This window comes from Thunnus maccoyii, chromosome 5 (assembly GCF_910596095.1).
Source record: "Thunnus maccoyii chromosome 5, fThuMac1.1, whole genome shotgun sequence".
In the NCBI taxonomy this organism is placed as follows: domain Eukaryota; kingdom Metazoa; phylum Chordata; class Actinopteri; order Scombriformes; family Scombridae; genus Thunnus; species Thunnus maccoyii.
Genome location: NC_056537.1, coordinates 30,609,293 through 30,622,388, shown reverse-complemented (window position 1 = coordinate 30,622,388; position 13,096 = coordinate 30,609,293). Strand labels below are relative to the sequence as shown.

Genomic DNA, 13,096 nt, shown 5'->3' with positions numbered 1-13,096 from the left:
TATCCAAAGAGATTTTCCCAAATCCCAGGCCCAATATGCTGTATGTATAGACCACATTCATATTCTGCATATGCCCTTGGCAAGACTTCAAGGTGCTGACTCTACTGCAGTTCTTCTATTTGTATTACAGTTTCTCCCACCAGATCCTGTAGTCTGTACTTTGGGATAAATGGTCTGCAAGAGTGGAAGAGACAGCTCTATAAGGCTTTACAACTCCTTATTGCACAGAATCTATAATGCATTCACATAATGTGCAGTGCTTTTGGGGGTATTTTAAGACCTTTTTATATCTTCGAAAGTAGTTACACCATTAACTCTTTTTTTGGCCACTTGGGGACAGCGGAAATGAACTATAAACACAATTATACACATATTATCACCTTTAAAGTGGATATGACAAACTTGGTAGCAAACAGTTTGGTACACACCTAGCAGATACGGAGCAGCATTAGCTTTGAGTTGTGTTTCTGTCAACTTAATGGATGTTTTGTCCAATATTCACTCTCTTTTCAGCTCTGTTTTGGTCTCCACCAACTCCTGAGAAAAATATCTGTCTCTTTAGTTGATAAATGCTCCGCTATGTCCACCAGCTATTTGTTAACTCTGATGATTCTCTGTGGGTTTGTGATTACAAGGAACACCTTTTACATTACACACAGTGATTTGATTCATTGTTAATATAAAAATATTGATTACAGCAGCTGTAAAACAAAGAGCTAAACTGACAATGACATGTGGCACTGTATCTAACTACAGTGCCTCTAAAAAGCATTCAGTCCCCCTTGGATTTTTTCATGTTTTATTGTTTCACAGCCTTGAATCGTAGTTGATGTAATTAGGGTTTTCTGAAATTGATTAACAGAAAAAAGACCCTTTAATGTCAAATTGAAAATCAATCTCTACAAATAGATTTAATGCAGACCAAAGAAAAAAACACAAAATGGACTATTCATCAAAGGTTCAAACCATTAATGTGACACATCCAAATCAATATCAGTGCAGTCAGTTGTTTTTAGAAGTCTCCTAATACGCTGAATGGAGATCATCTGTGTGTAATACATGTGTGACAAGTCATTTTTGGTTAAATACGGCTGTGTCTTAAATATACCAGGGGCCAGATGCATAAATGCATTTCCCACACATAAACTGCACACCTCATGCATTCTACAGACCAGGCGTACACATGCTTTTCTGAAGCAATCTGAACATGATGTGATGAGCTGGAGATGAAATATAAAGTGAGAGATGGAATCTACATTGTTTGTTTAGGTTGATAACCAGCAGCACTGATTGTGTGATTTTTTTGCATAGAGATCTGTAAAATGCCAATCAAAGGTGCATTTATAAATGTAACATTGATTAATTGCTTTTGTGTGATTAATTTTATCATTCATTTAATTAACATCGGAGTCAACATTTTAGTTTGCTCTTAATCTTTTTATTTTATCTTTAGTTGTGACACACTATGTAAAGTCTGTTTAGATATGAGAGCTACAAACTAATCATTGATTACATTTCTGAGATCACTGCTGATGATGGTTTACAGTCCATGTGATGAATTAATGATAAGGATGGTATAAAGAGCCGTACAGTCATGTGTAGTAACAGCTGTTCTGCTGTTGGAGATCTTCGCCAGAGCATAGATGGTCAAACAGCACTTCTTCTCTCCCGTTTGTTTCATTGACAGGTGTATAGACTGGTGGAGCAGGCAGTGAACTGATATGAAAATGGCTGGTTAAGGACGTGTCTTCATCCATTTATGGATCATTGTGGGAGTGGAAATGAGTCTCATGCACAGGTCCTCAATGACTGAGACTTATAAACAGAACTATGCGTACACACGGCTTTATAAATCTGATGAAAAGAATACATCTGCATATTTCTGGCTTTGTGCCTACACAGTTTTAGTCATGAATCTGCACAGAGTTTTATGCATCTGGTCCCTGCTGTTTAGTCAATTTCCTGTTGAAAACTACAAAGGAACAAAAAAAAATGGACAAGAAAACTTCTAAGGCAGTGAATATCTGTCAGAGTACAGTAAGATCAGTAATAAAAATGAAAAGAAATGGTACAGTTGTAAATCTGCCTGGAGCAGACCATCCTCTACTGTCGAGTTTCTGTGTGACAGGGGCACAGATGAGGAAGCTGTGCCTGTGGGCACTCTGAAGGAGCGGGGAGACACTGTTCAAACAACTGTTGGCTGGATGGAAGGAGACCAGGGACACTTAGTAAAGACACTAAGGTCTTTACAAAGCAAAACACTAACCACATCAGCAAAAGAATAAACTGTACCCTCCTCATCCCAATTTAATTCACCACAGTTAGTGGTGTCAGCATATCTTGTAACCAAATGGAGCTTGTAGTGAGAGGATGTTTCAGAGTAAATAATGCCCTAAAATCACATGGATGGAAAATGTTGGAAAGTGCAACAGGACAAAGGTCTTCGTCTTGTTCCAGGCTCACACTGTTACAGTAAAGTTGGTGGCACTCAATCAAAGTCCTGTAGTGAGCCATGGCTCTACCCCAACTGTCGAGGGACAGCCTAAACCAGGTGTATAAATCCTCTTTCACTTATGTGAAAGTTCAGCAACCAGCTCCTTCATTTACTAATGCTGATCCCAGCACAGTTACCTCTATCATTAAAGGTATTCCAGTGTTGCCGTTTGACAAAATGTGTAATTGAAAGCCTGTAGTGTATGCAATGTAAGTGAATACCAGTCTACAGTACCTACAGTAGGCAGTAATTAGTATACTGAAGCAGCACCAATTTTAAAAACCAGAGAAATAAATTTAAACATGAACCATGTCATTCCCTGTATCCACACAACCATATACATAGACATCATATTCAAGGACATTTCAGTCTGTCTGTTGGTCCATCATTTGGGTCTAGACTGAAATATCTCACCAACTATTGGATGGATTGCCATGAAATTGTAAACTGATGCTTCATACTCCCCTTAGAATGAACTGTAATAACTTCGGCGATCCCTAAACCTTTCAACTAGCGCCACCATCAGATCAAAATTTTAATTTGTCTAATACTATACCTGCAAAACAAATGACATTCCCATCAGTCTCAGCTGTACATTGTGTTTTGTGTGCAAATATTACCACGCTAACACACTAAATGAAGATGGTGAACTATGGTGAATATTAGATTTCAAAGGAAGAAGTCATGGTGAAATCAATGATTTTAGAAGTTCTTCCTTGCAAATGAAATCCAGTTTTGCTCAGTATGTGAACAGTTTGGGCATCCTGTTGAATTTGGATACCATATTTTATTATCAGTAACTTCATCCATCCATTTACAAACACAATTTTCTGTAATCAGCAAAACTTAACAGCCCCTTTCATTTCAAAAGTCTTCACCTCAGGGCTACACTCTGCTCCTGAAGGATAAAAAGTATGAAATGCTTTGCTGAGGTCAACAAACAGCACACACACAGCTGGAAGGGGCTTTTAGGTACAACACTACAGTCACTTAGATGGTACTGTTAGTATTTTGTTAGTTTTGAGCATTAGATTTTCACTGGCTTGTTGGTATATTTGTTACTCCCTTACTTTTTTAGTAAAAATGATAACACAATACTTCCATATGTAGCTGAAGTTAATAATTCATAAGGGAGAGGAAGGTTTGTTGAGGGAAGGAGCCTGCTCTGCTCATTACCTGGGAATAGACTTTTCTCTCCTGTTTGCTGTGTCGTTCTTTGCTCTTTTGGCACTGCCTACCTTTCGTTTTCTTTCTCCTCGCTCCCTCGTTAAATCTTGCACAAACTAACTGTAATATATAAAGTTTATTTAATCTCTGTCTTCCCTCCTCATTATCTTTTAGGGTGAATGTGTGATTACATGCACAAACACTTGATTATATCCTCCAGCAGAGCTCACACAACCAAGGTTACTTCTTTTAAAGTCCTGTGGAGATGTTTAGCCTGTCCCCCCAGTGCCCTCTTCAGGTTCAGGGAAGAACTACAGGGACAGACTCGTTGACTCCAATTAGTACCTTTTTAGACCGCTTATACACTGGCTCAGGCTACGTGATAAAACCTAGTCTTTAGATTAAAGCAAATAAAAGAAATGACAAAGAATTGGAGAATTAGAGAATTTCACTTAATTTATGAATGCATCAGTTGTACCTGTGTGATATCTAGGTTTGGTTTTCTGCCCAAAATCGACACATTTTTGCAACTGTGGTGACCAGAGGCACAAATGAAAGACTGGTGCAGAGTTGTGGAGAAGAGGCCGGAGCAAAATAAAAAAAACATTATTAACTGAAGGAACAGGATCAGCAGACGGGAGATGGAATGATTCTCAATAATGGCCAATCACATCAGTTCTCTCTAAAAGCAGCAAATAATTTAATGGGCTGAAAGGAGAGACCAGGCCGGAGTCACAACACCTAAATATACAATTACAAATATAATACGCAGCAACTCCAGTCTGCTTCTAACTGCAAACAGTGTTTCTTTTTCGTGTCGAATTTGCATTTCAGGAGACAGAAACTCCTGCCACTGAGTAATGATGTGAAGTTATTTAACACAATTATAACAGCCTGGACAGTAGAGTAAAATATTGTATATATTTACACACTATAATACAATATTCTACAGTTCAGTTCCACTTCTGCAAATAAGATAAAAGATAAGTTGTTTTTAAATTGTAAGAAAAATAATAGTCTGGACTGGACATAATAAGCCTGCTGACATGACAGAAAATATTACTTTGATTAGATCTTGATATCTTGATGGAGCTCAGGATGTCTGATATAATCCACCTGCATTCACAGTATAGACTCTCTGTGGAGTAGTTTACCAGTCTGCAGTGTAGAAAAACACAAAAGGGCAGAAAAGGGCCTGTGCATTTATACCTGCACCAGATGTAAAACCTATATATTTATACGAAAGAGCCAAAACTCAACACATAAAAAGGTTGCATTTGTGACTTTGGAGAAGTCTGTGTTTGCACCATGAAAATTGCTCTTTGAAAATTGAAATCTTTTGAAAATTGAAATGAAATTGTGTTTGTGATAAGAGGTAGTCTGAGCAAGCATAAATGCAGGTGTAATTTCATGCCGAAACAAGGGCCAAAATTACACTGCACCGCCTAATCTGTCTGCCAGCTGCTCCGCTCCTCTCACCTTGATTGCATTTAGAGCCAGAAAATTACCAAACAGGTGCGTGTGCAAATAATGGACTTGAGTAGTGTGAAAATGGCATAGTTAGTGCTGTTGTCTGCTTTTTACAGGCACTAAATCAGAGGCCTTTGTGTTTTGTTTACTTTTATATTGCAACATTTTCTGACAATGACTCAGACTTTTGAAACATCACAGTTCTCTTATATCAAATGTGACTTTAAGACTTAATCACATAGAAAATGATCTGAGTGACCTAATGTTGAATGCTGCAACGTGATATGTAAAGTCAGCAGCTACTTTCAGTTCATCTAGTGTTTACATAGCTTTCTTGCTCTTCAACACAATGAATCATATGAACCTCGAAAATATCTGCATGACTTTTAGCATCTCAGAAACAGTTTTTACAGTTTTCTTGGGTGTTTACACAAAAATACATGCAGACATCTGACAAGAGGTCAGAGGATGGTAAGGCATGTTGATATGAGCAGGCAGTGATGAGAAATCAAATTCCAGCTCAACAAAAAACATGGCCCCACATAGGATCATCTCAGAGAGTCATACTGTATATATTCCTGTTCACCCATGTGTTTACTGGCTGCAACAGTAGCTTAACCCTTAGAGACCCACCATAGACCCATTAGTCTTTTTTAGGGGGAGATAGCAGGTCAACAGTATATGCCACATAGACATGGCATACACACTATAATGGAAGTATATGAAGGCCATTTTCATGCTCAATTATGTCTCAAGTTGATGCAACAATTTTTGGGTTGATACTCTTTGTTACATAGATTTGGTGCAAAATTAAACCATTTTTGACCACTTGAGAATTGATAAAAATGGTCAAAAATCCCTCCAAAATACCACACAAGACAATAGAACACCATCAAAAAATTGGTATCAAAATCTTTTGACATTTGGAGGTTTCTATAAGAATTGCATTTTTAGGCAATTGCATGGCAAGCACTTCTGGAAATTGCTCAAAAAGTTTTATGAGGCTGTGATTATAGGTCACTATAGGTCATTTTATACAGTGAGCTCAAGTTTCAAAAAATGGTCTCACTACAAAGAAATGGCTACTGTGGGGACTAACATCATTGAATCATGAATACAAGTGTGCTCATTGAATCCACAAGAGTCGCAGCTTTCAGGTTACCAAATTTATGCAATTCCAAGACTCTTTAGGGACCCCAGTGTGCAGAAATATTCAAATACACCATTTTTAGAATAGGCGAAAATAACAAATTTTTACTGTATGCAAAAAACTGCATGGTTTTTGCTCAAAACTGCATGGGATTAGCATAAAGTGGGCATGTGTGTAACGGGGAGACTCGTGGGTAACCATAGAACCCATTTTCATCCAGATATCTTGAGGTGAGAGGTCAAGGCACCCCTTTGAAAATGGCCATGCCAGTTTTTCCCTCACCAAAATTAGTTCTATTTAGCTCCCTTCCTGACAAGCTAGCATGACATGAGGCTGCTACAGCCTCTGAAAGACAGTAATGAGGGCGCAGACAGCCCCGCAGGGGTTATCCACAGTTTGTGCCTCTCATGTACGTTTGAATCACAGCACTAAGCACTCAATTTTCTGAAAAATATTTAAAAAATGCTCAAAGATCCAAAATTATTCCCTCTGCTGCATGATAAAAAAAAAAGATTTTCAATCTGTTTTCCAAGTTTTTCCTAATTCAAATAAAGATGGTAGCCAGAGATGATACATCGCCTTACTTTATTTGTAAAGCATGAACATTTTGTTATCAGTTATATTATTATCTTATATTTTCATACAAACATGTTCATGTCAATATTTTGCTTGTGTTTTAGAAAGAGGGCAAGGACATATGACATTTCCTACCTACTACCTGGATAGGAAATAAAGTCACAACTTGGGAAATGGGTAATTGGGTCGTGCAGGACTTATTTTTCATCCAGACAGGTAGAGTCTTGAAATACCTTCAGAACAGCTGTAAATGTTGTTAATTGACCGACCGGTTTTTCAAAGATTGCTGGGTAGTTTTTTTTTGTAATATCAAATGCACTGTGTGAAGGTAATGGTGACTATGAATAATAGAGGGTCAGCAGTCTGTTTCAGTTATATGTTGGTGCCAGAACAAGGTCAGGAACTACGAGCCAACATTGTAATGCCACCCTAAACACAAATAATGTTGCTGACCAGCTACAGTCATTTGCGGGTAGCTTAAACTTTGTCAGATGGAAGAATTTAGGGAGATAACAAACCTTAACATGCATGTAAGGTCATGATTGTTCTAACATGACAGCGGTTCCTCCACAGCCCTTATACCAACAGGTGAAGACAGACAAAGATCCCTTGTGGATTATCTTCAGCACCTTGTTGAAACCATACTTCAACACATTCATGCTGTTCTGGAGACAACATGTATCCTTTGTTCATTATAGCAAGGTGTACCCTATAAATGGCCTCATAGCTTACAATTCACCAATAACATCCCCCCTTTACAATGACCTGGTCACACATTGTTCTGTTGTATTATTGCAAGTTTCACTTTTATGGATGTGATGTAATTTCCAAACTCTCATCTTTGTGTTAAGTGCTGTAACCTCAATATTGTGCAGAGGTGGGAAACAATCCATCATCTTTTTTTTTCCTGAAATCCAAATTATTTTCTGTTTGTTTTTCATTTCAACAGTGTGTCCTTTAGTTTGTACTTGATGATGTTTTTCTCCCCTTTCTATCCCTACCTCATATCATTTCCATCCTCCACCTTTCTTCACCTTTACTACCTGTTCCACTGATATTTCTGAGCTATCCCCTCTACCATCATTTATTCTATAAATCGGATGCATACACACATCTCTTCCTCTATGATCCACTAACTATTCACTAACCACCCTCCCTTCTCTACTATCCACTCATTCCCATTCTCCTCTGTCTCTGCCGCAGTGTGACTGCCGTGCGTCTGCCGGACGGTTTATCCTTTGTCATCTATGAGTTCTGGGATGGAGAGGAGGAGTGGAAGAGGTGAGTTTTCAGTCACATTTGGTTCAGTGTATTGAACTTCTATCTTAAGCATAAACCCCTCACTAATATCTGTCCCTCATGCTAGTATTAAAAGGTTTTTGATTTTCTGTGACTTTTTTGAACAAGCTTTTCAAAAAACACTTAATGCAGTTTAAGTAGAAGCTTTGCTGTGATGCTAAAAATAAGCAAAAGCAACAGGCAGAATGAAACATCTGTAAATGCAGAGGAAGGCCCATTGCTGCAAAATGTTTAATTCCCACTGCTGATCTACTTTAAAAGTATTAAAAGTCAGTACTAAGTGTGGACATTCATTTTGTTTCTGAAAATGCCTTTGAGTCAGCACTCTGGCTCCTCTGAGCATACCGTTCCTTCCTGCCGTTGTTTTTATTGATTGGTGATTGCCAAATAAAGAAAATGCTCACTTTTCTTCCATTACTGTCGTGAGCCTGTTGGAAAAATTCCTCCATCCACATTTAATTAGCATTCTTAAGCCAATCGCTTGCTCCAGAGATGCTGAAGCACTTGAGTTGCGTCAGGTCATCATGATTTAGTGATGGTGCTCGTGCTGGGCAAGAGGAGAGGCTGCTGATGTAGCTGCCTACTGATCTGTTTCTGCTCCACTGCTCACAGCGTCTCACTGCCATTAATATTTTAACTCTTACAGTAAAGGCTAAGCGGTTTGAGGCTATGTGTGCCTGCCTTATGAGTGGCTGTGCGGATGTGTGCACGTGCATGCATGTTGTGTGTCTAGTTACTGTATGTGTGCGTGTGTGTGTGTGTATATGATCTCTCACCCTCTCCACTGTTCCCAGGCACCTCCAGTCGGCCCCCAACAAAGCCTTTCAGCATGTGAAGGTGGATACACTGTGCCAGCCGGAGGCCGTGTCCTCTGTAGCCGTGCCAGGTTAGTGGTTAAAGTTTACCACACATACTTTATACAATTGAATAGAATAAACCAGCCAACCAGCATTAAAAAAAAGTTAACAATGCGATAAAAGTCAACTTGCTTAGAGGGGCTTTGTTAAGTATGAGTGACATCACTTGAGTGATCTCAGACTGGACTTGAGGACTACAAACGTTTAACAGAAAGTCAGTGAGGCAGACTGGGTGCATGAAGTTTGAAAGGTGTTTATGCGGCAAGGTGGGTCTAATAGGGGTGAATGGTCGAGATAAATAGGAAACATGACCATGTTTACAACTTGCAAGGGTTCATATTGGTTGTATAATTGCAGTTAATAGTTAACAATTAATAGTTTGTGGTTTAAAATACTACGCATTGACAATATAGTACCATGTTCATTAAATTTTGGTTAAGTCACTTTGAACAATGGACTTTGACCAACATGAGGCATCCATATTCATAATATTAAAGGTACCATATGGAAGTTTTAACCACTAGTGGTTTTCCTTGTATGGTGCCTGCACACAAGGATGCACGTACACATGCACAAGTAGGTGGGCAAAGTGACATGTTTCTGCCTCTGGCTTAATGGTATTCTGCTGATCAATACTTGGCGGTAGTAATACACGAAGAAATGTAGCAATGCACCATAAAAGGCAAGGAAGAAGAAGCAAGCTGGCAAACACAAATGAAAAAAATGCAGGATTTAAAATGTTGAAAAAGGGGCTCAGCAAATGTTTTATAAGGAAGGAAACATGTTATAAATATTTTATGAAATAAAACTCCATAGGACACCTTTTAGCTGCAGCTTTCATAAAGATTCAGAGTTTCCGAAAGTTTCCGAGTTGTAATAACTTGGATCTTGACATAGATGGTATTAACAATGTGGAAACTAGTAGTCACAGTTACTTTGACATGACATGAAAAGCTGCATAATGAAAGATGCTCTTGAGTTGAATTATGGATAATGAAGCATCAAGTGCTTTTGGAGCTTTACCAAGTCAGGAAATCTTGGACTCTGCTGCTTCAATTTTGTCTTTTTTTTCCTTGGATGTATTTCTTGCAATTCTTGCAAATCACCAGAGTCCCCTTTTAAATGATTAGTCAATTATAGTCAATTATCAAAATGTAATCAACTATTAGCTAATCCACTAAGGCATTAATCAACAGGTCATCACTAGTGTTGATTAATCAACACTAAATAGAAGAGAATAGAAGTCAGTCAGGGATGAGAAGCTGATTAATGTTTAGTTAGTAAAGCTGGCTGTGTAATTACTTAAAGCTCAGAAGCATTCTGAACAACTAAAGCAACCAGGCCCTGGTAATGGCTGAATTTAAAACAACTGACACTGACATGCCTCCATGGCCTGAGGCAGACTGTCAGTGACTTGAGGTGATGCTTGGCAGTCTGCCATTTGTACTTTTTTCTTATCTAACTCATTTTTTATCCATCTCTCCTCACCCTGCCTTCTGCTCTATTTATTCTCTTTCTTCACACTTTGTCATCATTCTTTCTCCACCAAATTTCCCCTCATCTCCATCCAATATGTTTTCTCTCATCCCCTTGCATGTCATTCTCTCTTTACTGCCTTCTGGGGCTCATTTTCTTTTCAATCGCTTTCTATCTCTCTAACCTTTCTCACTCGTCATCCCTCTTTCTCGTTGCAGCCGCCTGGTGCAGTGTGAACAGGGATTGAGCATGAAGATATTCAACTACACGCCAAGACTCCCGGACACTCCCCACTTCCTCTTTAACTCCTTGCCACCCTTAAAACCTTCTCCCTTGCGTTTCTCCTGCTCTCACCTCCCTTACCCCCCCCAATCCTTCAACCCTCACATTCCTCAACTCTTTTTGTAGGTACATGTTTACACAGTGCAAATGAATGGTGTCAACTGCAGTGAATATTGAACAAACAGTGCATTTTACAACGTACGATTACTAAAATGCGTATCTTACCATGGTAGTTTGCTGGCTCAAGATTTTTGATTATTTCATGTTCTGGTCACCTCATGAGGTAGCTTTGAGCCACTGTAGGGTGGAGTTTGTCATGTAGCAAGGACCCTGGGGTTGAGTTTTTCATGTAGCAGTTACTGTTTTTCAGTAGTGCATTTGGGAATGCAGCATTTTTTTCACACACGTTAGGGTTGAATTTACCACAGATATCATCCATGAAGCTGTCATTTCATAGTAGGTGCTCATTTCACATTTGCTCACATAGACAGGAAATTTGTGGAAATAATGTAGGACTTTTTTTGTAGCGGACCACATGCTTTTGGCATTATTCTCACATCAGCCATTCTGAACTCACATCAACAAACCCGGTATCACGCCAAAGTGTTTAATACACCCGCTGGCCCACCATGTCAGTGTCAAATTTTGCCCCTCCAAGTACACGTGTGTGCATTAGGAGCGTTTTCTAATATTGCGCCTCTATCAGCATTAATCGGCAGCACAACATAATTTGTCTGTGCTTTGTAAAACTGTTACAAATCACTGTTAAAAAATAATTATGTTTCATGATGTGACAACGCTGTGGTTAAGGTCTGGTTAGGTTTAGGCACAAAAACCACTTGGTTAGGGTTAGGGAGAGATCATGGTTTGGGTTAAAATGATCACTTGAAATGTGGTGTGTGTTAAAGTTACTATGTCCTTAAAATTAGGCAACCTTCATCGTCATGGAAGCGGGAAGCAAACAGTGGTCTCCTGCAGCCAAATCCAATCCTTTTTGCCAATTAAGTATCTAGCCATCCACCCAACACGCCACCTTATGTGGAAATTTGTCACGTTATATGTCGTCATCTGAACTGCGTCTGTCCTCTGAGTCATAATTACTATGGCCACTAGATGGAGTTGTTGGCATTGAGTAGACACTCATGTACTTTTCACGCACGTGAGGCAAAACATGACACTGACACAGGGGACCGGTGGGTGTATTACACACTTTGGTGTGATACTGGGCTGCATCGACATGTTCAGAAAGTGAGGGCTTTCGACACCCCTAACATGATTAGCTTGTAATCTCAGGAACAAACTGACTGCTAGAGTTTGGCTTGAGGGTTAGCTAGCTTATTAGCTAGAAACTGTCCAAAACTTGAGCATTTCTTAGTCCCTAAGTAAAATAGTTTGGGGTGTGTTGGTAAAAATGTGATGATGAAAACCACGAAGGCCTTGCCAGCACTAGATGTGAATGACTAAAATACAATATGTGTACTGTAGTTTCAGATTTCTACAGTGGTATGGAAAAGAGGAGCAGCTACACAGCTAGCAAACAGCAGTAATGTGGCACTTCTACTGGCTCAGTAACTTGATAAAATATCAGCATACGTGATGTACGTCCTCGGTGCCTAATCTTAATCATTTTCAACTTGCAAACAGGAGTTTTCCGACAGACATTAAAGACAGCACCATTGTTAGCTAGCTCTTGTGTAGTTAGCCAAACACCATACCAGCTCAAATTTAAGACCCTCCCTATTTTGCAAACCCCTGTATTTTGGGAAAAAAACACTTTTTGAAGTTAGGAAGTTAAAAAAAAAAAAAAAAAGGGGGGGGGGGGGGTGGCAGATATACGATACTGGTAATTGACATATTTTAAATTTATTTAATAATGTATATAATTTTACCATCTCAAAGATGGAGAGAGTTCTCTTTCAAGCATATTTTATATGGGGTTATGGTTAGAACAAAATGTATGATGCCACTTTTAAAAGTGTAATTTAGGGGGGGCAGAAAATCTTATCAGCCAACAAGGTATATATTACCATAATGGTGAACCTTTATTCTTCAAATCCATTTGTTTTGTTAAGCGATTTGCTTGTTCTTGTCAAGTTTCCTCAACCCATGTACATTCACAATGGCTGCTGTCAGAGTAATGTCTGTGAAGGTACATTGCATCAGCTTCTCCAGCATGTGTTACAGGTTTTTCATGAATGACAGAAGCCCAAATCCAAATCTCTGTGAAGCCCAACATCATGAGTACATCTGTACTTAGCAACAGAGTACAGTATGTCAGATGGTGACATAACCTAGCACCTAAGACCAGCCAGTAGGAGTTCAGAG

The 13,096-nt window shown here is 39.0% G+C and overlaps 1 protein-coding gene across 1 annotated transcript in view; it reads left to right on the top strand.

Annotated features, from left to right (window-relative positions):
- The window catches only part of necab2 (N-terminal EF-hand calcium binding protein 2), a 136,232-nt gene extending 124,663 nt beyond the window's left edge, over positions 1-11,569 (top strand). Inside the window, exons 11-13 of the mRNA XM_042410914.1 lie at positions 8,061-8,138; positions 8,951-9,042; positions 10,708-11,569. Coding sequence (XP_042266848.1) covers positions 8,061-8,138; positions 8,951-9,042; positions 10,708-10,736 — 199 coding nt within the window. The 3' untranslated portion in view covers positions 10,737-11,569. The remainder of the gene's footprint in view (positions 1-8,060; positions 8,139-8,950; positions 9,043-10,707) is intronic.
- Positions 11,570-13,096: the final 1,527 nt, after the last annotated feature.